General features: G+C 40.9%; 1 protein-coding gene across 7 annotated transcripts in view; it reads right to left on the bottom strand.

Moving 5' to 3' along the window:
* BTRC (beta-transducin repeat containing E3 ubiquitin protein ligase) overlaps window positions 1–23,600 on the bottom strand; it is a 113,894-nt gene that overhangs the window by 16,264 nt on the left and 74,030 nt on the right. For all 7 annotated transcript variants that reach the window (XM_063405447.1, XM_063405449.1, XM_063405450.1 and 4 more), the window contains 2 exons: window positions 6,900–7,131; window positions 2,204–2,390 (listed from right to left, as the gene is read on the bottom strand). In XM_063405447.1, the coding sequence (XP_063261517.1) occupies window positions 2,204–2,390; window positions 6,900–7,131 (419 nt within the window). The remainder of the gene's footprint in view (window positions 1–2,203; window positions 2,391–6,899; window positions 7,132–23,600) is intronic.

Here is a 23,600-nt window from a genome sequence, read left to right as displayed (position 1 = left end):
TGCAAGTTGTGCCCTGCTGCATGTAGAGTCAGTTGTTTACTGTTCAGCTGAAGGATTGCTTGGAATTTCCATGGCATCCCTGTAGTTGTTGTGCTGTGGCTCTGGGATAAAAGGAACTATTGTTTGCAGGTTTTGATGACCAGCCAATTCAATCAGATGGACACAAGCATGCCCAGATTTTGGGCTTCTGTTTTATATTTCTCTAAATCTGTGTAACCCTTACTGCTCCCTGACAATCCGCCAGTGAAGGCTGCCATGCTGCAGAATGGAGGGGGGTGGTTCTGTTGTAAAGCACAAGCTGCAAATGCTGAAATCTGACAGCTCATGTGCAGATTGAGGAGCTGTAACAAAACAACACCAGTCATCCATCATTCTGAACTGTCCAGTTAGTCTTCTCCTTGTGCCATGCACAGAGCTAGCACTGATTACAAGCTATAACATTCTATATGGCAGAGATGCAATTGCACTGGTATTTCCTATCTGCATCTCAACCACACAGTTCTATCTGCTCATCACACAATCTGAATGACAGGGGCACAACTCGTTCTTGTGTCAAAGCAACCTCCAGCACACAGCACAAACCTGAAGAAGAGGTGCAGTAACAGGGTGACTGTCCTTGGGATGAGAAGCAAAATTTTGCACCTGTCTTTTAGAAATGTGTCTGTATGACAAGTATTTGGTGCTAATGTTATTTCTAAAGTGTGGAGGGAGCAAACCCCAGTGACGCCTTGGCAAAGACACTCAGCTGATTACACCAGACTCCAAGAATGGAGCAGAGTAATTGGGAAGGGTCTAAACAGAGAAAACCAAAAACACTAAGAGGACAAGACAACACATTATGGTTGGCTAGTGCAGCCAAAACACAGGAAACATGGAAATCTTCCAACACAGGAAAGATTACTGCAAAAAGGAGAATGAGAAACTGTCCTGTTTATCTGTGCAGGTTAAACGTAAGTCAAACTGCAGCTAGGAAGACAGCCTTATCTAGGAACACCTCTAGATATCAGGAACACCTCTCCAACACTGAAGTTAGAGAGAGTAAAATAGTGAAACGGTAGAATTCCATTTCCAGGCATCCATCCATCTATCTCCATCAGTAGAGGATTCTAAGAACAAGTAAGACAAAGATTTGGGATGACTTAAAAAAACCCTGTCTCTGCCTGTGGGAAACGAAAAGGACTAAATGACCTCTCAAGCTCCTCTTAGGAGACCTCAACAGCAGGGAGAAAGTCCTGGAGAGAACAAGGTAACTAAAACAAATGCAAAAGTTACCACTGCCATGCTTGTGTTTATTTTACACTCTTTACAGACACTGCACTATTGGAAGCAGATCAAAGTAGTATTTATTTTTAAAGAATGTCTCATAATCCTGATTTACTTGCCTTTACTTCCTGAGACAAAGAGTATAACAAAATTAACCATAAACCAGGGGTCTTTGCTTGCAACTCTGTATCTTTTTCTTTTTAATAGCAACCAAAATGCCTGAGCTGTCACTTTTATCTTGTTTATGAAATATTCATACCCAGTTTCCCTTCTGCCAACATCCTAGGGACACCCTTGGAAAAGAAAATTATGTATTAAAGGTTGTACCCCTGAGAGAGAAAGTTCTAATGAAATGTTAGCAGAGCAGCTTCAAACTTGAGTGAGACCTACATTGTAGTAAGGCTATTACAGATGATTATTAACTAATCTATCTGCATTTCTAAAGTCCCCTATTCTCTGTGGTACCTACCCTCAGCTTCCAGTTTGAAAATTAAACAGATATCTAATAGTGAAAATCTGCTGAGGAAAACAAACAGACCTATCAGGAAAGAACTAATTCACAGCACATGCTCCCCCACTGCCACTCCTGAAAAAGCTCTTCTGCTCTGAACTGCTGACCGGTTTAAGGTTCCCCGGAGGCACACGCAGCTTCTTAATTTGAACTGAATGACAGCTGGGTGTAAAAATCTCAGCCCGTATATCTCACTTGTCACAGTGGGGTAAGAGCATGATCAGATGAGGAAGCTGAGGAAAAAATTACCCACACTGCCACACAGCCAAATGATGCCCTAACTCCCCAGCCTGATTTTTGGTGTAACCAACCGTCAGGTTTGGAACCAACATGATGTTTCAGTGCTGAGTAACTCCCCAAATATGGTTTGAAACACACAGCCCCTACTGTCCTGAATGGGGGCAAAAGGTGAAGATTCAGTCTGCTTACCATCCTCTCCTCTCTGACAAACCCCTCCACAGTGAGTCTGTCCTGACCATTCTCTCAATGAGCTTCTTCCACAGCATCCCGTCTGACGTCACCCGGTACCACTCCTTGCACACCAGCTCAGCAGCACACAAAGATTTGGCATCCAGGTATGACAGAATGTTCTCAGCAATGTGATCCAATCCCCGAGCTGCAGGAGAACAACAGAAAAACATTATTTGCTGGCCAGACACAGAGTTTAAAACAACTCCCCCTGCTAGTACAGAGATACACTCTCCTTCCATCTCCTCTTCTGCATGTAGAGCTGGACCAAATGCACAGAAGAGCATCTGAGGCTAAGTTCAGGAGTGAGCAGTGTTCTCCAACTTCCTTTGGATATAGCACAACAAGTCATTAAAAATAATAAAGAATCCAAGAAGTCATTCCAATCTATTTCGATGGGTTTTAGCACTAGGGGGATATTCTATGGATGGCATTTCCAACTCAGCAATGCAGCCCCCAAAATCTCTCTATATTAGGACCATTTCTCATCTCACTGCTACAGCTGTTCTCATGTTGCAACGGCTCAAAAGCTGTTTTTGCTAAAGCAGTAGCTTTTAAATGTAATGAAGAAAAAAATATATATTCCCAATGTGTGCCCTGAAGGGTAGTGGTACCTTTAGACAGGGGGGAGGGAAGGATATGCAGATGCACAGGGACATCAAGAGGGAAGGAGAGGCTGTGTAAGAAGAAAGTGAAGCAGGTTTGCCAGTTTCATTTATTTTAGTGGGTGAAGGAAAAATATGCACCTAAATAATACCATTTGCAAATATTTCCCAGAGTGAGTACTGGCTTTACTTCAACATGACTGGAGTGAAATTTAAAGCAATTGCCTGGTTAGCACCAAGCAGCTCAATCTAATTTCTATGTAGGGGAGGTTATGCTATGTTTCTTAACTGGATGGAGGTAGTCAGTAAAAATGTGCCCTTACCACCTCAAATTCAATCACAATCAAGACTTCAGAAAAACGCAATGCCTTTAAAATGAGAAGTTGGTGCAAATACAGCATCTCTTGAAGGCTGTTTAATTCACACTGAGATACACCACAAAGAGATTATCTCACTTCACAGGTTAAATTTCATATGCTTTGTGAAAGTTTGGACCACATCATCCCTCAGGCATAATGTTCAGTCCAACCAAAAATGAAGCATGGCAGATTGGTATTACATGCCAATCATTACACGCCTCTGGTTCACATTTGGGACAAAGTTAAATACATGTTTTCTTGCTTTTAAAACAACAGTCTCAAAGACCAGGCCCTGCTTGTGAGAGGGAAAGAAAAGGCAGTAAGTACATTTTTACAGTCACATTGTAAAACCCAAACTGGGTGCAACCAGCTGACTTTGATTAGAGTTAATGACACACAAATGGCCCAACCTTTTTTTCCTTAACAAAAAGATCTCAAGAGTATCTCCCATTGCATGAAAATGAGACAATTCAGCATGCCTCCTCCTGCTGCTTTCAAATATACTAAACTTAGAATACACTTTGGGTCAGATGTTCTGCTCAGCATTTTATGCTTCAGTCTTTACGTAGAAAAAACATGTGAATGATACCAGGCACAACCAGAGAGTGGAGAAAGAGGTCTGACATTTCTTATCTTTAGAGATGCAAAATTAGATGTCAACCTGCAAAATAAAAGCATCATCAGCCTTTATTATGTATTTAATCTGAAAAGATATGTACAACCACTATTAAAAAAAAAGTGTTTGTAAATCTAGATTGACAGCAAATTGTGGGAAGAGGGAGACAACAGTTTAGTGAATATAAACTGGAATTTGCAGGAATTCCACAACTGGCAGGGTAGACATGGACATCCTGCTGCCCTGTTCCTGAAGCTTGGTGTGGAAATGGCAGATTCCCCAGTCTGTCTTGCTTCCAGCAGGCTCATAGACACTTACAGATCCACCAGGACACTTACAAATGCCTGCCTCCATAGCATCCTTACAGGTGGCTTTAGGAGCATCACAGGATGAATTCATTTTATATATGGGGAACAACCGGTGGCTTTAGGAAGCAGGGCTATACTGCAACACCTGGGCACAGTAATCTTCACCCATGTGCCCTTTCCATTTCAGCAGCAGTTGTTCTTTAGATCTTGGTTATGATGAGGTGCTTTAACTACTGCCATGTCCTTAAGTCATCCTTTGCCACTGCTACTTGACCTTTTGCAGCAAAAGAATACTAATGTTTTGGACTTTCCTCCTCATATTTATGATAAGTGGATGGGCAGAGCTATTTTGGCCTGGTTGCAAACTCTATTTTATTATTTTGTTTCTTAGGAACAGCACAACTCACTGAGGCATGCATCTAACAAAGCATTGCTTCCTTAAAAAGGGAAAACTCTGCTCACTGAAGATTTTGCTAAATGGATGTGAAATACGATTAGCCCTTCAGCCCTCCAAACCAACAAGAATGTTTCAGTTATTTCACACATGAAATCCTTATCAAAATGACTTTCCTCATAAAAAATGTTAAACAGCTTGAAAATGCTAAGCAGAAGCCTTATTTTTCAGAAACTGAACAAACTTTGTTAAGTACACAGTTAAGCTGTATTTTTCAAACAACCCTATTTTTTTTCGAAGCACTGAGAAAATAATCTGAGCCAAATTTACTCTATATTAGCAAAACATAGTCAAGATCTAAAACTACCTGTAATTCTGTTCATTCTTTGGGACTGTGCTAGGAGGACAGAGATAAGATGCCTCATGATTTTGAAGTAGCTTTATTGTTTTATTCACTCAAGGGGGAGAGCAGCAGAGAGAATGAAGTAGTAAAAATGAAACCAGAGTACGGAACACTTGAGAATTTCAGAAAGCTAAAAAATACTTACAGAGTTTAGGGGTTTTTTTCATTATATGACTTAATTTAGAATTTTAGCTTCATCACTCATTTCTAGGCAGTTTCTTAGCTTCCTCCCTTCCCATTCCCCTCATCAGAACCTGCTTATACTCAGGACATCCTGCACAGACTGCAGTGTAATTCCTAGCCATTAATTTTCTCCCTTGGAGCTATACTCACTAGGAATATTTTGCAAATATGCAAATTGATGCACATACATTATTTACACACACATTTTCCTCAACTATTAAAATACTCACATATTAGCTGGTTGATTCCTATTTATTCTGCATTCTGATTGAGTAAAATTAGCTGCTTCCTGGGTAACTGTGAATAGACCAGTAACAAATATGGTATGGCTAGGAAATGTGGAATGTCTCTAGAAGTATTTATAGCACCTGCCCAAAATTCCCAGAAAAAGTGCTGCAGGAAGAAATGAACCAAGTGCAGTGAGATGTGTTGATTTCATGGGGTTCCGTGGAGAAAGACCAGGAAAAATTGTGTATGTAACTACATGTACACTTCCACTTTAAAACTGGGGAAACCAATGCAGTTTCTAAACACTTTGTATTTTTCTGAAACAGAGCAGCTCCACAAGTTATAATGCTGCTCTAAGTACACGAGATTATTGCCATTGGACTACTAAAAACTAACATAAAGCAGGTACTTAGCATAACTAAGATTTTTTTTTAATGCTACAACAGCTATTTGATTACTGGGCACAATGAGCTTAAAATCCAATGAGTCTACCTATTTAACTTCCTAGCAAAACTCCTGCAGTGCCTTTATGCTTTATACAATTCACAGTTAAACATAGTTTTTCCTGTCTTTCAAGGCTAGAATTTATATTTCATGTTGAGAACTCCCTTCTGAAGAATGATCAAATGACTGGACTGATCAAATTGCCAGAAGTTCAGCACTTATTCACAGAAGAAGCTTTTGGCAGGAAACACCTCTCTTCAACTGGCTGTCTAGAGACATCACTTGTACCACTTCCTACTCAGGCCCCTCTCAAACTAAGGACCTATGACATGGGAATGCTAATCCATTAACTATCTATCTATCTATCTATCTACAGAGGTACAAGCTAATGGTCTAAAAAAATATGTGCTAAAGAGCCAGGAATTTCTGTTTGGTTCTGAAACTCTATTGCTGTATATATCTGATCTTCCACTACCTTAGTTTTCCAGTTTGTAAGACAGGGCTGATATAAAACTGCATGTACACTACTTTATGTGTGCATTTTGTGAGATCTGTCCAATGCCACATCTTAGAACAGCTGGACTAATATTTTCAATAGAAAGCACTACAAAGGTGTAAAAAACAGAATACTTCCATCTTTTGCTCTTATGCCCTCCATTTGCTATTAGCAATAAACACATAATCAAAGCAATGGCTTCAGGAAGTTATTTCAGTAGGAAAGAGAGACAAATATCTAAATAAGAAAAGGCAAAACCTCAGCTGAGCAACCAAAAAGAGTAGTAGTTTTAATTTAAAAAATTTTCGTTATTCATGCATCGTTGTGGGCATTAAAAGCACAACTACCTGCCCTGTGGCTTGGGATAACTACCCTTATAATACATAGATTAGCTTTCATTTACTCCTAGACAAACCATGATGGTGTTAGATCATGCCTTGACACAGAGGAGGAATACAAATTAAAATATTATGACATTTCATACTGGTATAGAGCTTTTCATTCAAAAGCTATTATCTGTTTTGCAAACTGACCCTACATGAGACCTCTCCAGCAGGGTAGGGTGGAACGGAATAGTTTTTTGAAAGACAGGGAGCAAGCTCCCTCTGCCTGCAGAAATACCTGGCAGTGCAGTGATGAAGTCCCGCTGTAACATGGGTTTGAGGTATGAGTTTATGTGCCCGTGCTGGTAATGACACATCTGGGAGATGAGGTGCTCCACAAACTCCACCTGGTCAGACTCAGACCACTGCTCAAAGTACTTGACGCAGAGCTCCTTCTCCTTCTCATAGCTTGCTGACAGTTTCCTTTGCTTGGGCACAATCATACTGGAAGTGCCATTGGCAAGTTTTGTCTGTAAACGAAAGGAAAAGAACAACCCAAATAACACATATGAGAAGAAACACGAGCAGCTGTACACTCTCTTTTAGGGGGCAGACAATAGAAGGCAAACAGCACTCTGACCATGAAAGCTGTCTGAGAGCACATATCCCGGGCACTGCCGTCAGCCCGAGCGCAGCCTGCAGGACAATGCACCCGCTCGAGCCAGAGCTGCACACAAAGGACTCTGCTCAGATGGAAACCTTCAGTGGCAGTTCAACATAAACACAACTTTATTTAACATGCAGACAGTAAAATGTATTTGATTCCTGATGTATATATACCAGTTACTTCAATGCACCAACAGCAAACTGCATTTGTACTCGGTAGCACAAATTACTTTGTTTTTTCCTTCTAAAGAATGGATTGCTGCTAAAATTCATAGGGAATGCATGAAATGGATGAAAAAAAAATGAATTATACCTCGAGAGCAAAGCCAGCTAAAATACACCCTGACATTTGGTAAATACTTCTTTCACAGAATAAAATATTTTCAACTTTCTGAGCACTGTTAATATCTTGTCAGAAGGAGTCAGCTCAAAGAAGAGTTTCAGGAACAAAACAGAACACTGACATTTCAATTTACTACTTGATAGTAAGATATAAATTCTGCTTTCTAAATGATTTAACTGGAAGAAAAGTGTGCATTTTGCATTGCAAGGGTATCCTTTGTCCAAGTAAGATTAACCATTTGCTGGGACATTATTTTTTCTTATGCTGGTCAAATAGTTTCTATTTCCTGCTGAAAACATGTGATTTTCTCTCTTTCACTGCAACAGTTCAACACTGGACAGCATTATCATAACAGTTAATAATATTATTACATAATTTTTATTGTCAAAATACATGAAGAGGTTCTTCATTAATTATCAAATAATTAGAAATAACTTACAGATATAAGAACACATAAAACACTGAGGTAGGGATGCCATATATTTGTTCTATGATGATAATTCCAAGCATCAACCTTGCCAGGGGACCTTGTTCAATTTTAGGGAAAAAAATAAGTTCTTAAATCTCTCTGCAAAGATATCTAATGAACTAAAAGAAATGCAACGATTAATCAATTTTACAGGAAAAGGAAAAACAACAAAAAAGGCTCTTTTCAGCAAGTGCCAAAACAGCTAACTATTTAGAGACCACAAATTTTAGTTACCAGTATTAGATGTGGAATGCAGAAGTTTCTCATTTCTTGGGAATAAATAACTCCTGAACTTCAATACTCCCAATCTCAACCTGACTTTAGAACACCAAAATATTGTAATTTGAAAATCTGTTTATCTGATCACTATATACATTTCATTTTCTTAGAGATAATGCACCTAAATACTCTTTTCAACATTTCTGGAGAGCTGGACCTTCCCTTGGTAGAAAAAGACAGTGAAGAGTTGTGATTTTTAACAGGCAGGTTTTTTTATGTCTGGATTATAGTTTGACTTAGGTTTCCTTGAGAACAGAGAACATGGAGATCACATCATCAGTGCACATCACATGCACCATTCTGCAGCTCAGGGTTTTCAAGTTTATCCCTGCTCCTCCCTGTGAACGTGTGGCTGTGTATGGCTCTGTCCAGCAAGATCATGCAAGACAAGGACAGCAAGTTACAATTTCATTCAATCCTCACATGGACAGCACTGGCTGCAAGCAAGTCATACAAGAGCCAGTACTGGGCAGCAGGGAAGAAAAACTCTCTCTTGGGCCAAGAGAAATGACTAAAGAGACTCTGAGAATCAAGTCCTGTGTGAAAGACTGGACTTTTTCTAGAAAGGTCCAACAGTACTTAAGGGCTGGCAAAAGATGATCACCAGTGGAGTGGACTGAACACCTGTCTAAGGGACTCTGGTAATTCTTGCTGTAGTTAAATTGCCTGCAAAACAGGCATCCCAGTGAAAATGCCAGATTAAGGCAGTGGGGAGATGTTGTAACCTACAAACTTGATCTCATTTAATTTCTTGCTTTCTTTGCTGTGTATATTACAAAACAGGTTGTCTCCACAAAGCATTTTTAAAAAACGTATACATCTGTCTTTTAATTTGAGAGACTGTGAATTCTGCCTAATATGCTGAGCCTGAGTGGAGTATACAGCTGATGTGCTAAGGACACAAAGGTGCAACTCCTTTCACAGGGTGGCATCACATTCTGGCCTTTCCTTGCCTTCTCAACATCCTTCTCCCAGCAGCCTTCAACTCCACAATTACTTCTAAAGCATTGGTTTGTGGTATCAAACACAAGTTGCAACATCTGCAAATACAAGTTGTGGCTTATGTATTTACAAATAGATGGTTTAGATGGGAGAAAACAATGCATTCTGCCTGAACACAGGCTTCTTGGATAGGAATAATGTGTAAATTAAAAAATCCATTGACCAGCACTTTTAACAGCTCTGGAAGTGAAAATCCAAATTTATAAAGTGGCTCTGCTAAGTATTTTACAGTGTTTACATCCAAATTAATGGACATGAGAACACCGTATTTTTTAGGTTCATACTTCAGCTGCATTCTTATAATGTCAGCTTGAGATTTGGTTTGCAGCCTTGCCTGCTCTAGTTTCCCACAAAAAGGAGTGCGCCTAAGCCCAGAGGTGTGTCCAGCAGGTCCTATGGCTTGTGCAAGCACGGGACCAAGAGGACAGGACATGCCAAGAACTCACCAGTTCTGCAGAGTAGAGACAGGTAAACTGACAGGGCTCTCAAATCACTCAAACTACAGTTTAGAACAGAAGTTCTGGAATTTGAATTGAAAGATTCCTGAAAATCCACTGGCAGTTCAGTGAAAAAGGCCTATCACAAAAAACCAGCATCAACAAAACAACATCATCAAGCATCTGTATTATTGAATCATCTACAGCCTCTTCCCTCTCAATACAATAACCAGGCCTCACCTGAAAAAGGGAAACCTGTTCCACTTGCCATCCACACTGCTAGGGCAAATATCCATCCAAGTGCACTGCATACAATCACATTTTTTATAATCTTCACTTCCAAAAACAGCAAAGAAGAATAAGCACTGGTAGTTCATCATCTGGGAGGAAATTTGGGTATAACAGAGCAAACTACCAAGTTGGAACAGATGAAGCTTTACCAACTCCTTCTCACAAAGCCCTGTATGTAAGGGCTGAGAGGTGCCTGAGCTGGCTCTGGGCACCATGACTCATCTGCAGGAACAGCAGAGGTGTCCTCTGACTATGCTGAGCCCGAGCTCATAAGCTGTGCCAGGAAACCCAGGGGATTGTGTGCCTCAGGTTGGTACTAGCTCAGGGATCTACGTACTATGCTCCACTGCAGCCCGTAATTACGAGACCATTTCTCCAAATGGCTACATTTAACACAAAGCACATTTGTATGCCCACTGAAGTAGAAGAGGACTAATATATGAAAGGACTTTAATCTAAATAATGGCTTGCAACTGTAGGAAGGTGCAATATTTCAACACAGATAAATAAAGACTGGATAAATCTACTGCTTTGCATATAAAACAAACCAGCTATGGTAAATCGCAGCTGTAACCCATATATGACAACCAAGGTTACTTTTGGTTTTGTTCAGTAAAGGGGACCAAGGAGCCTCCTAAAGCACAGAAAAAAACCAAAACCAAGAAACCTCCCTGATTGTGGTACAACAATAGTGTTTACCCACCAATATGAGTGGTTACAACCATTATATTTTTTTTTAAAAAAATTACATCCTCTAGTCATTTCAAAGGACTTTGTTCAGGCACCTTTCACAGTGTAGATGAATTCAGATTTTGTGTTTCTCAATGCAAGAAGGCATCTCTTCAAGTCAAAGAGGAACTGTCTCCTAGACTATTAAGAATGGCTTAAATGATCCCCGCAAGGTTTGGGACCTTCTGAACCTTCAAGACATCTTCACGCTGAAGGTCTGAAAATACTGAGAGCTTGGACCACCACTGCAAATTTCGGTTTCTCCCTAGATAAAAGGAAAGGTCTTCTCTTCCATGTTCCAGTACCAACAGGTCATACTGGACTTCTTCCCTCCTTCCTGGACTCACTGGGACTACAGGCTCTGATCCAGAGAAATGTCCTTTACTGCTTCTCTGCAACTGCAGCATTTCACCTCCAATTGCTTGCACTGCCCGTCGTGCTTAAGTCACCGATCTAGACAGAGCCACCTTAACAGGAATTTTGGATGGGTCTTAGTGAAGGGGAGGAAAAAAGAGGACATAATGTTTAATTATAAGAAGTGATTGAAATAGGCACAGACATACCCCGGGTGCCTCTGCACTGCAGCAAGCTCTAAACTTGTTATCGTTAATGGTTTAAATTTCACTGTGCTAATCATTTCAGGACACAAGCCTTTCTTGATAATCTAATGAATTATTCCAACATCCTTCAGCAAAAAAAATCCTCCATGACAGCACTAATTACAAGACGTTTTCCCAGTGCTTATGTAAAATATGACAGAGCAGCAGCTTAGGGAATTGCAGAAAACTGCTTCTAATTTCCACTGAGAAACTGACAAACACCTCTCTTTCATCTCTCCCAGCTCTCAAGTAAGATTTAACTTTCTCATTTAGTTAATTACCGAGTGAGGATCATCATTTTCCCGGATCGGAGCGGCACAGAGCCTTTATCGTGTTAACTTGTGAACTTGATCGATGGCTGCTGCTAAAACTTAATAACTTCACCCCCTGGCAAATTGTAAGATAAATATAATAGGAGAAACTCTGACAGTAAAAACCTGCCAGAAATGAGCGTTGTGTTTATGTTTCTTTGCAGGCAGCAAAAAAAACAACCGACAGCTTATTACTGGGTGCGTGTTACTTATATTTAAAAGACTCCAGGCAGTTAACTTTCTGCGTACTGTTCAAACTTTACTCACAAGATAAAAGACACTGGGGAAAAAAACCCCAAGTAATGGAATGACAAAGAAAGGAACCACGGAGGTGTATGTCCAGGGGCCAAGGAAGCCGGGGAAAGACAGGAACTTCACAATGAAACCAAAGCCATGCTTGCCTCTATATCCTGAATATTCTTCAAGATTGACCACATTAAAAATGCTCCCAACTGTGAATCCAAACATGGAACTACTTTCACCAGCAGCAAAAGCCCAGGAATTCTGGATCAAGTTAAAAGTATGTGGGAAAAGCAGAGGGATTAAAAAGTACCAGCATGGCCACGGGATGATTTGGTTTGATGCCTGAAAAGATGCTCTTAGCCAGAGAACCTCAGCCCAGCTGGCTTTCCCAGAGTCACTTGTGTGGCCATGCAATGGCTTGCTACTGCCTGTGATGAAGTGGCCACTCAACGCCACAACAATGTAACCACAGTAATGTAACAAAAATGGTGAAAGGGAGATGAGGTATGCCAGCCCTCCATGCTAAAGGCAGAGATACTTAGTTGAGAACCCAGTTCAAACGGTGTTTTTTGCACCGCCTAAAGGCAGTAACACCACAATTAAGAGGATACAGATTCAATTTCTATGGCTGGCTTCTTCTTTTTTAGTCCTGCAATTACCAAATGCTACAGAACTGATTCCCTGACTGCCAAGGCTAAGCAAAGAGAAGTTCCTTTGCAGCTCCTCACTGGCAGCTTCCTATAAAAGAACTCCTCTGCTTTGAGAACTGGGGGGTTGTGAAGGGGTTGTGTCACCATAAAAACACCATCTCATGAGCCATAGCACCTGAGAGACATGAGTAGGGCAGCCAGCTCCTCATTTTTCTCCTTTGCGGGATGAACCTGCTTTTCCAGTGTTTGAGTTGACAGCAAGGCTACAATGCTAGGTCATTAAACAACTCACTCCATTTACTTTTATTTTAAAAGCTCAGTTTAGAATCTACCCATTTCTGCCTGCCTCCATCTCACATAACAGCCTCTGTGAGGTTAACCATGGGTTTAGCTCATATATGGACTTACTCGCTCAGTACTGAATTACTTTCCACGCTGCAAAGCTCACTGAAACATTCTGAAAAACGAACATAACCCAGAAGCAGATGATCATCAATCACATCTGAGAGTCAAAAAGAAAGCACCATGAAAGAAACCACAGCATCTCTACCGTTTATTTTCAAGAAAAAAATCCAAAACACACATATTGAAATTAACAGCACCCAAGGAACTAACAATTTTGCTTCTCTGGAGCTTTAGGCTGCTTGTCCACATCTGGTTTCTAATCACACTGCGGAAAAGCTTTGTAAGAAAGGATACATCTAAATGAAAGATCACGGGAATTACACTGGACATAGCAGCCCAACCTGCTGCACTTTCTGAAATCCTGGGAGGGCAATAGTTTTCAGAGGTACCATCTAAGTACCTATGATATGGTGTCAGTCTGGAGGGCACCTGGCTAAGGATATTACCTCAGACACAGAAGAAAGGGAAAAGGCAGATTTTGTTCAGGGCCATGAAAAGCTGCAGACACCAGAGAATTAACATACGGAGTCTCTCTAGGGACTGGGGAGACAGGACTGAGCCATGGGCACTCACACATAGGCTATACAAAGAGCAGTAATAATACCTTGCTGGATAAGATACTCCCCTCCCACACTGCTACACAGTAAACAGCAACAGGGAGAGGAGATTAAAAAACTACTCTTTTAAGCTAATACTTAATGTTTCAGACAGGCTAATAAAGTTTAACTGTCTGGAATCTCATAGCTCTTACTGTAAACTTTCTTCTGATACAGGTCTCCCACCTAAATTTTAAGTGTTGACAAAAACCTCCAAAATAAAATTTCTTTGATACCAGCAACGGATGTGAATTGGGAGTCCCTCTCCTCCTCCTCATCTCCAAGTTGTCTTTGCAAATAACAGCACTGATGAGAAATCTGCTTGCATCAGCACAGCACTGGCATATGTTACTTTCCCAAACTATGATCCCTGACCAAATGCATATCTAGACATTTCGGGGGGAGGGCAGGCACCATCACTCTTAAAGAGATAGATTTCAGAGCACAACTTTTACTAGCTGTGATCATACACAAATTTCAAAGCAGACACTCCAGTAACAACAAATCTCCTCCAGTGGAAACCACCAAAGGAAATGCCTTCTTCCTTGGCATGGCTATCAGAACCAGAGTTGAACTGCTGGGACCATTACATGTTATAACTGTTAATGGAGGGAAGGCATATGCACATAATGACTTGGAGAACCAGTATACTAAAGTCATCAGGTAATGGCCAGTAGCAGCAAAGCACTCATTTATGTCAGGGAGAGGCATAAGTAAACAATGCTCTAAGCAGCAGTTTCATAGTTTTCTGGAACAGTTGCTTCTGTTTTTAAAACACTCAAGCATGATCTACTGCCTGAGTGAAGTTACTCTTTATGGGTGTTACTGTTGATTTCCTTCTTGCTTCAAGTGGTCCCTTAACTGAGAGAGAAAGGCAGCCAGGAACAGGTAGATGGACTCAAGTGATTCAAATCATGGCTGAAGTAACACTGAAGACTGATACCACTGTGAACAACACAAAGAGAGAGAGAATGATCGTAAAAACCTGTTATTTGCTCTCAATAACACTACTGAGATTTTCAAACCACTTGGTTCTGCCTATGTAAAGCTTTTAGCACCAAGAAACACAAGCCCTCCAAGATGGCTTACTCAGTACTATTTTCCAGGAGTTTTTTCCTTTGAAATGCATTTTGCTACCAACAACAAAGAGCACACGTGCACCAAACTACTTGACTAAGGAAATATGAGAGATTCAGAACTGGAAGTCAGGATTATACATGCTGGGTGTCACATAGTATTTCCCAGCTACAGGAGTACTACATATTTCCAGGCATACTGGAGAGGTGTAACAAACAAAAACTCAGCAGCCTTCTGAAGAAGCACAAGATTCATGTATGTGCTCTGCTCCCATTGCAAATGTACTCCTTGGATCTGCTGGAGGAGTTGGCTACACGAGCACTCCCTAACCTATTTCAGTCAAAATAAGCTTGTTAGCAGAGACCTGCTATTTAAACTGTCGACACTAAAACACCTCATCTTAACTGAGAGCAGGTTTGCAGTTTTGCTGACAGACCCTGCAGGGCAGCAACCTGCAGCAGCCAGGTGAAGGCTGCATGGTATTCTTTTCCACCAGTACAGCCAGACCTAGAAGAGGACATCTCAGCAACTCACCCTGGCTGACACCAATATCAGTGCTGTTAGCAGCCACCACAGAGGCAGCTGTAAGAGGACAAATCTATTAAAAATTCTTTTACAGAGCTAAGTTAAAGCTGGTCAGTAGTCTGCAGCCAAAATCTTGAGATTTTGCACTGTACCCTCCCATAACCCCTACAGGCCATCCAATAATCCTCTCTCACTAATGAGCATTATCTTCTTGAGACAAGCTGTTTTGCTAAACTTTCAGTCAAATCTTACTTTCCTGGCACACCGGGGTGATTCCCATGGAGGATGCCTAGGATTGCTAAGGAAGATGGATGTGTTTCTCATGGAGAAGACTGGGGGTTATCCACCAGCCTTCCACTACCTAAAGGGGGGGTAACAGCAACAGGCTGTAGCAAGCAAAGCTCTGGACATTAAAAGGAAGACATTCAAAATACGAGTGGACAAAGTCCCAGGCAAAATGAACTGGTTGTGAAGTAATCCTCTGAAGAGACAGCTCAACTGCAGACCTCCAGAGGTCCATCCTACCTTGAAATTTTCTTTGAATTTCTATCTTAAGATTGTGTTGGTCCATTCTTTCATTGGTACCTGGCAAGAGATTCATGACCTGAGGAAAAGACTCCAAAAATACATGCTAAGGACAATGAATGCTGTATCTTCAGAAATTGCATTAAATTGGGTTAGGCCAATTGCTGCTGCTGTGTGAAAGCACATGACAGAAGAAAGGCAGAAAGCAGTACCCTCTACTACAGCAAGTGACCAGGTCTAACTATAACAGCATTTCAGGAAAGCATATGCAGCTCCACAGCTGAGCAGACTTCATTCCTATCAGCTGACACTCAAACTGCATAACCCAAAGCTTGCCCAAGTCACAGACTGCTCCACTAGGAATTCCTCCTTGGCTCACTATTTAGCTGTCAATAATCTTTCAGAAAAATACCTCAAACTAAAGGAGGGAGGAAACTTTCCATTATTCTTCTCCCCATAGTAGACTCAAAGTGGATGCATTTGAATGTAGCATATAAACAATATAAATCCCCCAGTAAATTGTAGCAAACCAGAACTGCTACCCTCACTTAGTCCTTCAACATACTGTATTTTCCACATAATGTTCCTTCACTCAAAGCCATGATTCTGCTATTCCTTTTAGTGAGTTTGTTAATAAACAATGAAAATACACCAATTCACCTATAGTTCCCTTTCTAGAAATAAAAAAAGATGTTTTCTTTTTTTCATCCCATTTCTGAGAGTTACTTTCCTGTCATATCAAGAATGTGAGAAATCTCTCCCATGCTCATGCACTGATGCATCCCATTTGTAAATTTATCTAACAACCACCACCATTTTCCGTAACTTCTACTGTAATAGTTGGCTAAACATCTAAGAACCTATTACATGCTGAGTAAAGTAGCTTCTACTTCTAACAGTTTAAAATGTATTCTCTTTTAAATACCATTAGGTCTTCTATGGTGGGAATTTTTCTCCTTTCTGAAAGAAAAAGACTATTAGCCTTTAGCACTCACTATTTGCTAAACATCTCTGTGATACTTCTTACTTGTTTTCTGTATTTTCAGGTAGTTCACAATAGCCTGTATTAAATCTAGTAACAGTACACTCGCAAACATACTATTTGCATCTTCTCATCTAGGAAGAGCAATTTGGGCTCATGCCTGGAAAAACCATATGCAACCTCCTGCTACAAAACAGAATTAAAACGTCAAGAAAAGCCAACGTTTCCTACCACAGCCCAAACTCTGAGATGCACCATTGACAGCCTATTCCTCGATCGAGGGGTTAGAGCTCCCTCTAGCACTCTCCAAACAGAACAGACATAGATGGTAAGCTGTAACTATCTGATCTCACTGAAAGTAGTCTTGGGTGGTGTTGTTTGTAATTTTTACTTGATTTACTTTTTTTGTCACATGCATAATTAGGAACACATCCACTAGTTTATCTGAAACTCAAGAGACACAAGTGTCATTAGAAATTCCCTCTATAACTGATTACAAATACTCAGATTGCTATAATTAACTGATCTCTATTTTAAAATGTAATTTAGGACAAGCTGAAGGATTATCGTGTCAGCTTGTGTACAATGTGAAATGGAGCAAGAAGCTAAATGAAAAAGCTGTTCAAAATTTTCTGTTTTCATAGCATAAAAAAGTCTTGCTTCCTCACCCCCTTCTGGCTGACAAACATCCCAATGCAGCTGACTGCAGTTGTGTTTCTATTTCACATTAAATATTGAGTAATGCCGCTTAAGTAAAACTGAAGAGGTGCAGCACTGCTGAGTTCTGCACAGTGCTGAAGACAGAGAAACATCTCACAACAGAAAGAGTGTCAGGCCTTTTCAATCATAGGTTATTACTTATTAATTCCTGATAAACTGAAAGCTGCAAGTACAAATGTAAAAATGAGAAAGGGAAATGGGAGCCAAATCTTTCGAGTTTTACTCCTAACTCTCACACTCCCTTCCTGTGCTGCCATAGGCAAGTCACTCCATTTCACAAATCTATCAGTTAAACAGATGTGTCCCAACATACTTCACAGAAAGACAAAGCACTGCTTAATGCTGGGAATGAAGCCTCTGCACCAAAGGCGCTCGTTGAGGGCAATGTCACAAAGTGACACCACACCACGCAAGTGTAAACTTCCTCTCAAGTGTTAGCAAACAAATCTGTCACATCCCACTTCACCAGCTGGAGAAAATGCAGCAGTACTAGTTGCTTCCACAGCCTTCCAAAGCAGAAGCAAAAGTTGAGTGTGTTATGAAAAAAATTCACGTTGAGTTTTCTCAAACTGAGACACCCAGATACCGCTCCAAAATCAATCCAGACATGGCAACAACTCACATCCCGAAGGTAAGTGCCCTGGGGAGGATATGCTTTGGGTAAGTTTCTTTACTCATCACAGCAATTCTGACGTGTAGCCACCGGGGGACTTCAGAACATCGCCTGGGTTTAGAAGTTTGTGATTTTAATATTTGTATGTGACAGAGATGAGGAAATACAATAGGATGTGCTAGGCTATCCACAGCTACGTTTTTATGCCTCTGACAAGTCCAATAAGACTAGAAGTAACTAGACCCGAGTAGATGACAGAAGCACCTGACTAAAACTTCCCAACATCGCCTGCCCGTGTCTCTCAGTCCCATCTGACAGCTGTCCTTGCCATTTTGGGCCCGAACTCTGTACACAGTCCTGCTGCTGCACCCAAACCCTGACACACAGACCTTCCTTCTGCAGTGCAGATGGCATCCAAGGCCGTTCCTTTTATCCCCTTAAGAGGACTTGCAGCAAAGCACTGGCAACTTCTCTTTCCCACACCTCCTGCATGTGGCAGGAGAGGATTATAGTGTGACATCTGACCTGTCCAGCAGCAGTGAAAGGACATCTCAAGTGAAAGCAAGATCTCTGCAGTTGCAGATCTGTTGGTTAGGCTGGTGACCTTCAGCCTGGGTGTCTCTCAGGCTGACACCACAATCCACCTGTTCTACCTCCACCTCTACAGAACAGTGGCTTAGGGCTGAATGAGACAGGTAAAAGGTGGTGCTGACCACACTGCAGGAAGACAGCAGTTCCCCCCATATAAAAGACCAAGTACTGGAACTTCTGAGATCTGTGATCACTTCTGTATAGCAGCAGCCTTCCTTTTAGGAAGACAGCTTGCAGCTGTTTTTGCGTCTTTGTTACTTCAAGACTACATAACTTGATGTAATCCTTGGTGCTATCTTAGGAGATGAAGGCAGGCAACAGCTAGGGTAAAATGAAACCCTTCTGATGCAAAGCACGTGCTGGCTTCATTTCTCATTGCACTCTGAGACCTCAAATTGTAGGCAGATGTTCTGTAGATGTAAAACCCAGTAGAAGCAGGTACCTGGCAGTGGAGCTTACTTGGGAGTAATGAAGTAATGAATTTAATATTGACTCTGCTGTGAGCACAAGGTTGGCCCTCCTGAGGTCCTTTCCAACCTAAGTGACTCTATTTCTAACCTCACTATCAAAGCTCATATACACCTGACAGGCTTTTGGATAGTTACAATTGTCTGATGTTGATGTATATAACTTATCATAAGCAAAATCTGGAACTCTTTTAAAAAGATGCTGTATAGAGGATTATTTTTTAGTAAGACTTTCCAGCTCAAGGGTTCAAAAGTCTAGGTTCCTCAAGAGTACTGCAGATATACCTGCCCTCTGGCTTTACAAGCTGGGAGCAAGCAGTATTCATCTGTTCAGGCATCCAGTACTGACTTTCAATTACATCTGTCCAACTATTTTAAAAATTTCAATAACTGTCAATTTTTTAATGATGTATGTATTCTCTAGGAACTTCAGCTGATACTGTCCACAAATAATTAAATTCCAGACATATCTTCACTTATGACCTGAACCAGTTACAAAACTCAGGTTTTACAATTAATTAACTGCCTGTGAGTTCTAATCATGTGCAGTCTTCGAAATCAAACCTTGAAATACTCCCATTACAAACCACCTCAGAATTATTCGGGATTACAAATTATGATCCAGAATAGGGCTGACAGATCCAAATCAACATGGTAGGACAACAACCTGATTCAGCTCTGTAGTTCAGACAATTTTGTAAAATACAGTGACTTGAGAGAAAACAACAAATGCACATAATTGGCATTAATTAAGAACATTTTTATTACCTACAATCACAGACCTATAAGGAAGGTTTACTTGTCAGAGAGGGAGCTTTCTTTGCAGAGGAATTACAAGTCTTAGTTAATTAACCATCTAATTTTTTGTACTATAGTTGTTAAATGGTTTTCACTTTTATTTTCTTCTAAATGAATGTTAGTCTAAACACAAAAGCAGTTTTTTAAAGTGAGAGTAGTGAGGTCAGAAAAAACAAGGCTGAAATATTTGAGTTGTGTTTTAACTGAATTCTGCGTTTGTCATCACTATTACAAAGGTTTCACAGTGCACTGAGAAGCAACAGGAGTTTTTCAGACTTTAATATTATGAGAAGACAGTTAAATGTGAACCTGTGCACACACTCTTAGGATAGACCTACTGTATTTCACAAATTCAGGGCATCATGAAGGCAAGTTTGCTTGTTGGGAACAAGACGCAAACAGCCTGGTTACATGAGCTGAGCAAGTATGGACTACTTGCCTGTCCAGATTCATTATTATGGTAAAACAAGTAATTGCAGCCACCTACAATACTATTTTCAGGACTGTGAGTGCAACTTACTTTGCTGCTCATTTTTAATTTTCCTCAACAGTAAGGTTCAGCAATGTATACAGTGACTACTGCTGTCTCCCTCCAAGCTGCAGTCTCAACTAAGCCATCGGTTACAAGCAACAAGGGACTGCCTGCCTGCCTTGCTGAAGTTATCTTAGGTATGAGCTACCACAGGCAGACTAATTCAAATCTATTTTTGTAAATTACAGATTGTGTTAAATATACATGAAGGAAAATATGGAACAGTTGCTTTTCCTGCATAACATGAGTTATTTCCCATTACAAATTCCCTCCGAGAAAACTATAAATTTTAAATTCTGCCAATTAGTGGCAGTGACTACTGGTGATTCTGTATTCCAGTCAAGCAGTAGTATTTGCTGAGTACTGCACAGGGCAGAACAATATTCCAGGAAAATCGAGGGACCATGATACCTGACAATAACAAGCGGAGGATGCAGTGATTTGTCCAAGCTTTCTCTTCCTTTTAGAAGGATGCAGGCTGTGTCACTGCATCAGGCAGAAGGATTAAATATTTACATGTGTGTAAGACTGTCAATACCTGAACTACAGCTCAGAGCAATAATTTGACAACTTTTGCCTAAGAGAGAGTCATCAGAAAAGTAAATATAAATTCTTCCTAGAAAACAAAGTCCTCAACCACAAATGCTCAAACATCTTTTCCATTTCTCAAATCACACCACTCTCTGAGGACCACTCAATTTGTCCTAATAAAATAAAGCAGGTATGACAGCTCTCTAAAACTATATCTGGATAACAAAAGAAAGAAACAAAGAACCAGTGGTACAATCTCCCCATGAATAAGCTAGCTTGGAAACTCTAGCAGTGGATTTCCAGTCATTAGAACAACTGGGCTCTAGAAAAAACTTCTGATGGAAACAATGGGTAAAAAAGACTGTAGATCCGACCTTAACTGATTGTAAGATGAAATTTTTAAGTTCACTAAAGGGACAAAGTAGTATCTACAAGACAAGAGGATGGGATCAGTGACCTGCAAGGTCCCAAAAGGTGGAATCACGGAGGTTGGAAAATACCTGCAGGACCTGATGTCAAAATACATGCAGGACCTGGCACTTCACTGTCCTGAATCTCATATAGTTGGCCTTGGTATATTCATCCAGCCTGTCCAAATCCCTCTGCAGACCCGTCCTACCTTCAACCAGACAAACACTATACCCAGTTAAGTGTTGTCTCTAAATGTACAGAGGGTACCCTTGATGCCCTTGTCCATACTGTCAATAAAGATACGAAACAGAACTGGCCCCAATACTGAGCCCCGGGGAGCACCAGTGGTAACTGGCAACCAGCTGCACTTGACTCCATTCACCACCAGTCTTTGGGCTTGGCCAGTTTCTCCAGGAGAATGCTGCAGGACCTGACGTCAAAGCCTTTACTGAAGTCTAGGCAGACACATTCACAGCCTTTCCCTTTTCACAGATCAGGCTGGACAAGCAGGACTTGCCTCTCATATGCCCGTGCTGACTGGGCCTGATCAGCTGTTTGTCCCATATGTGCCATGTGATGGTACTGAAGATGATCTGTTCCATGACCCTCCCCAGCACTGAGGTCAGACTGATGTGCCTGCAGCTCCCTGGATCCTCCTTCCAGCCCTTCTCATGTAACAAGGCTGGTAGTGTCTTGTTCTGCAAGAGGCAGAACTTCACAGCTCAGAGCATACCTGAAAAGGCACAGATGCAAACTTGCTGATTGTTAACTAAGCAAACTGACTTTGAATGAGTAGAGAACATTGATGGGACTGTGGACCTCACTTTAATACACAAAGATGGGGCCTCATTCCTCTCTTATGGATGACTGGAAGAGCTGTCAGCTTTCAGTCTGGCATGTGCCCAGTGAGCTTGAGCCTATTTGAAATTTATGAAATGTACAACCTACACCTTTCCACCATGTGCTGAACTGCTGAGTTGCACATGACATGTAGGAACACTACTTATTGTGGTGAGGTTTTATCCATTGATCTTGCCTCCAGGAAACTCCCAGGTGACTTCAGATTGCCCTGAGTCCATATTCACTGTGCTTGTCCCTGCTTTAACAGGATATCCCTCATGGTATCTGGTGCATTTATAACAAATGTATTACATGGGAACAGAGAATATCTCTTTTCATACCTTCACTGCCTCCAGGTAAACTCTCACAGGATCTGGGACAAACCTTTAAATTCTTCATTCATGTGATGTCTGGATGTCAGATGAAGATCCAGACGTGAGTAATGCAAGTGACCTTAGGGTACCTGATATGGAGGCACTTTTGCTGGAGGAGTTGCCTTCAAGTCACTTACTGGAAAGAGCAGGCCAAGATCTGCTGGGCAGCAAGATGTAGCTATGAACTCCATTTTCTCCAGGGCCAATTGTCTATTGTTTCCACAGTTAGAGGGAAAGTTACATGGTTGATTTCAATGCTGTTGCTGTCTTGTGCCTTTAACTAACCAGTTATGTGGGTATAGACTGCAGTGGCTATCTGAAAACTCCTGGGATTGCAAAGAGCAAAAACTCAGGTGCCAGCTGGATCCCAGTACGAATCCTAATCAACTCTTATGACCATCAGGATCCAAACCTGTCCTGCCAGTTGATAGTGATTTACTTAGAGAGAAAGGAGATGGATGCAAGTGTTTGACCTCCACACAAACTATTTATCTTCAGTCACTTGAGGTCCCACATAAGATGAAAAGTTCTTTAGTGCAGTATCACTGAAAGAAAATGTGTCTCCACCCAAGGACAGGATTTGAAGCACGTTGATCTGGTTTTTTGCATTAGAAGGGATTCCACCTGTCAGTACTTGATCTAAAGAAGTTACTATGGTAATAAGTGCCCAGAAATAAAGGTAATTACATATTTGGAAGTAAACTGAGGGCAAGACATCAGACTGTCCTATGAGAACAGCTTTACTCTGTTAAGCATTACTGTAGGATATGAGACTGCAGACTCAACAGTGCCGCTCCCATTTCCCAACTGATAACCAACAGTGCTGCTCCCACTTCCCAGCTTATCTAAGCAATGTATAAATTCACATTTATTTGACTCCACCTTCATGGGAACTACAAGATATATTTCAGGAACTAGAATTTTAAAATATGCAATAATTTCATTAGTACAGCTAAGGTTTTATAATTTTTTAAAGACAAATTACATTCTGGA

Source organism: Prinia subflava, chromosome 9, assembly GCF_021018805.1.
Source record: "Prinia subflava isolate CZ2003 ecotype Zambia chromosome 9, Cam_Psub_1.2, whole genome shotgun sequence".
In the NCBI taxonomy this organism is placed as follows: domain Eukaryota; kingdom Metazoa; phylum Chordata; class Aves; order Passeriformes; family Cisticolidae; genus Prinia; species Prinia subflava.
The sequence above is the reverse complement of the archived record's forward strand: the minus strand, read 5'-3'. Positions and strand labels throughout refer to the sequence as shown.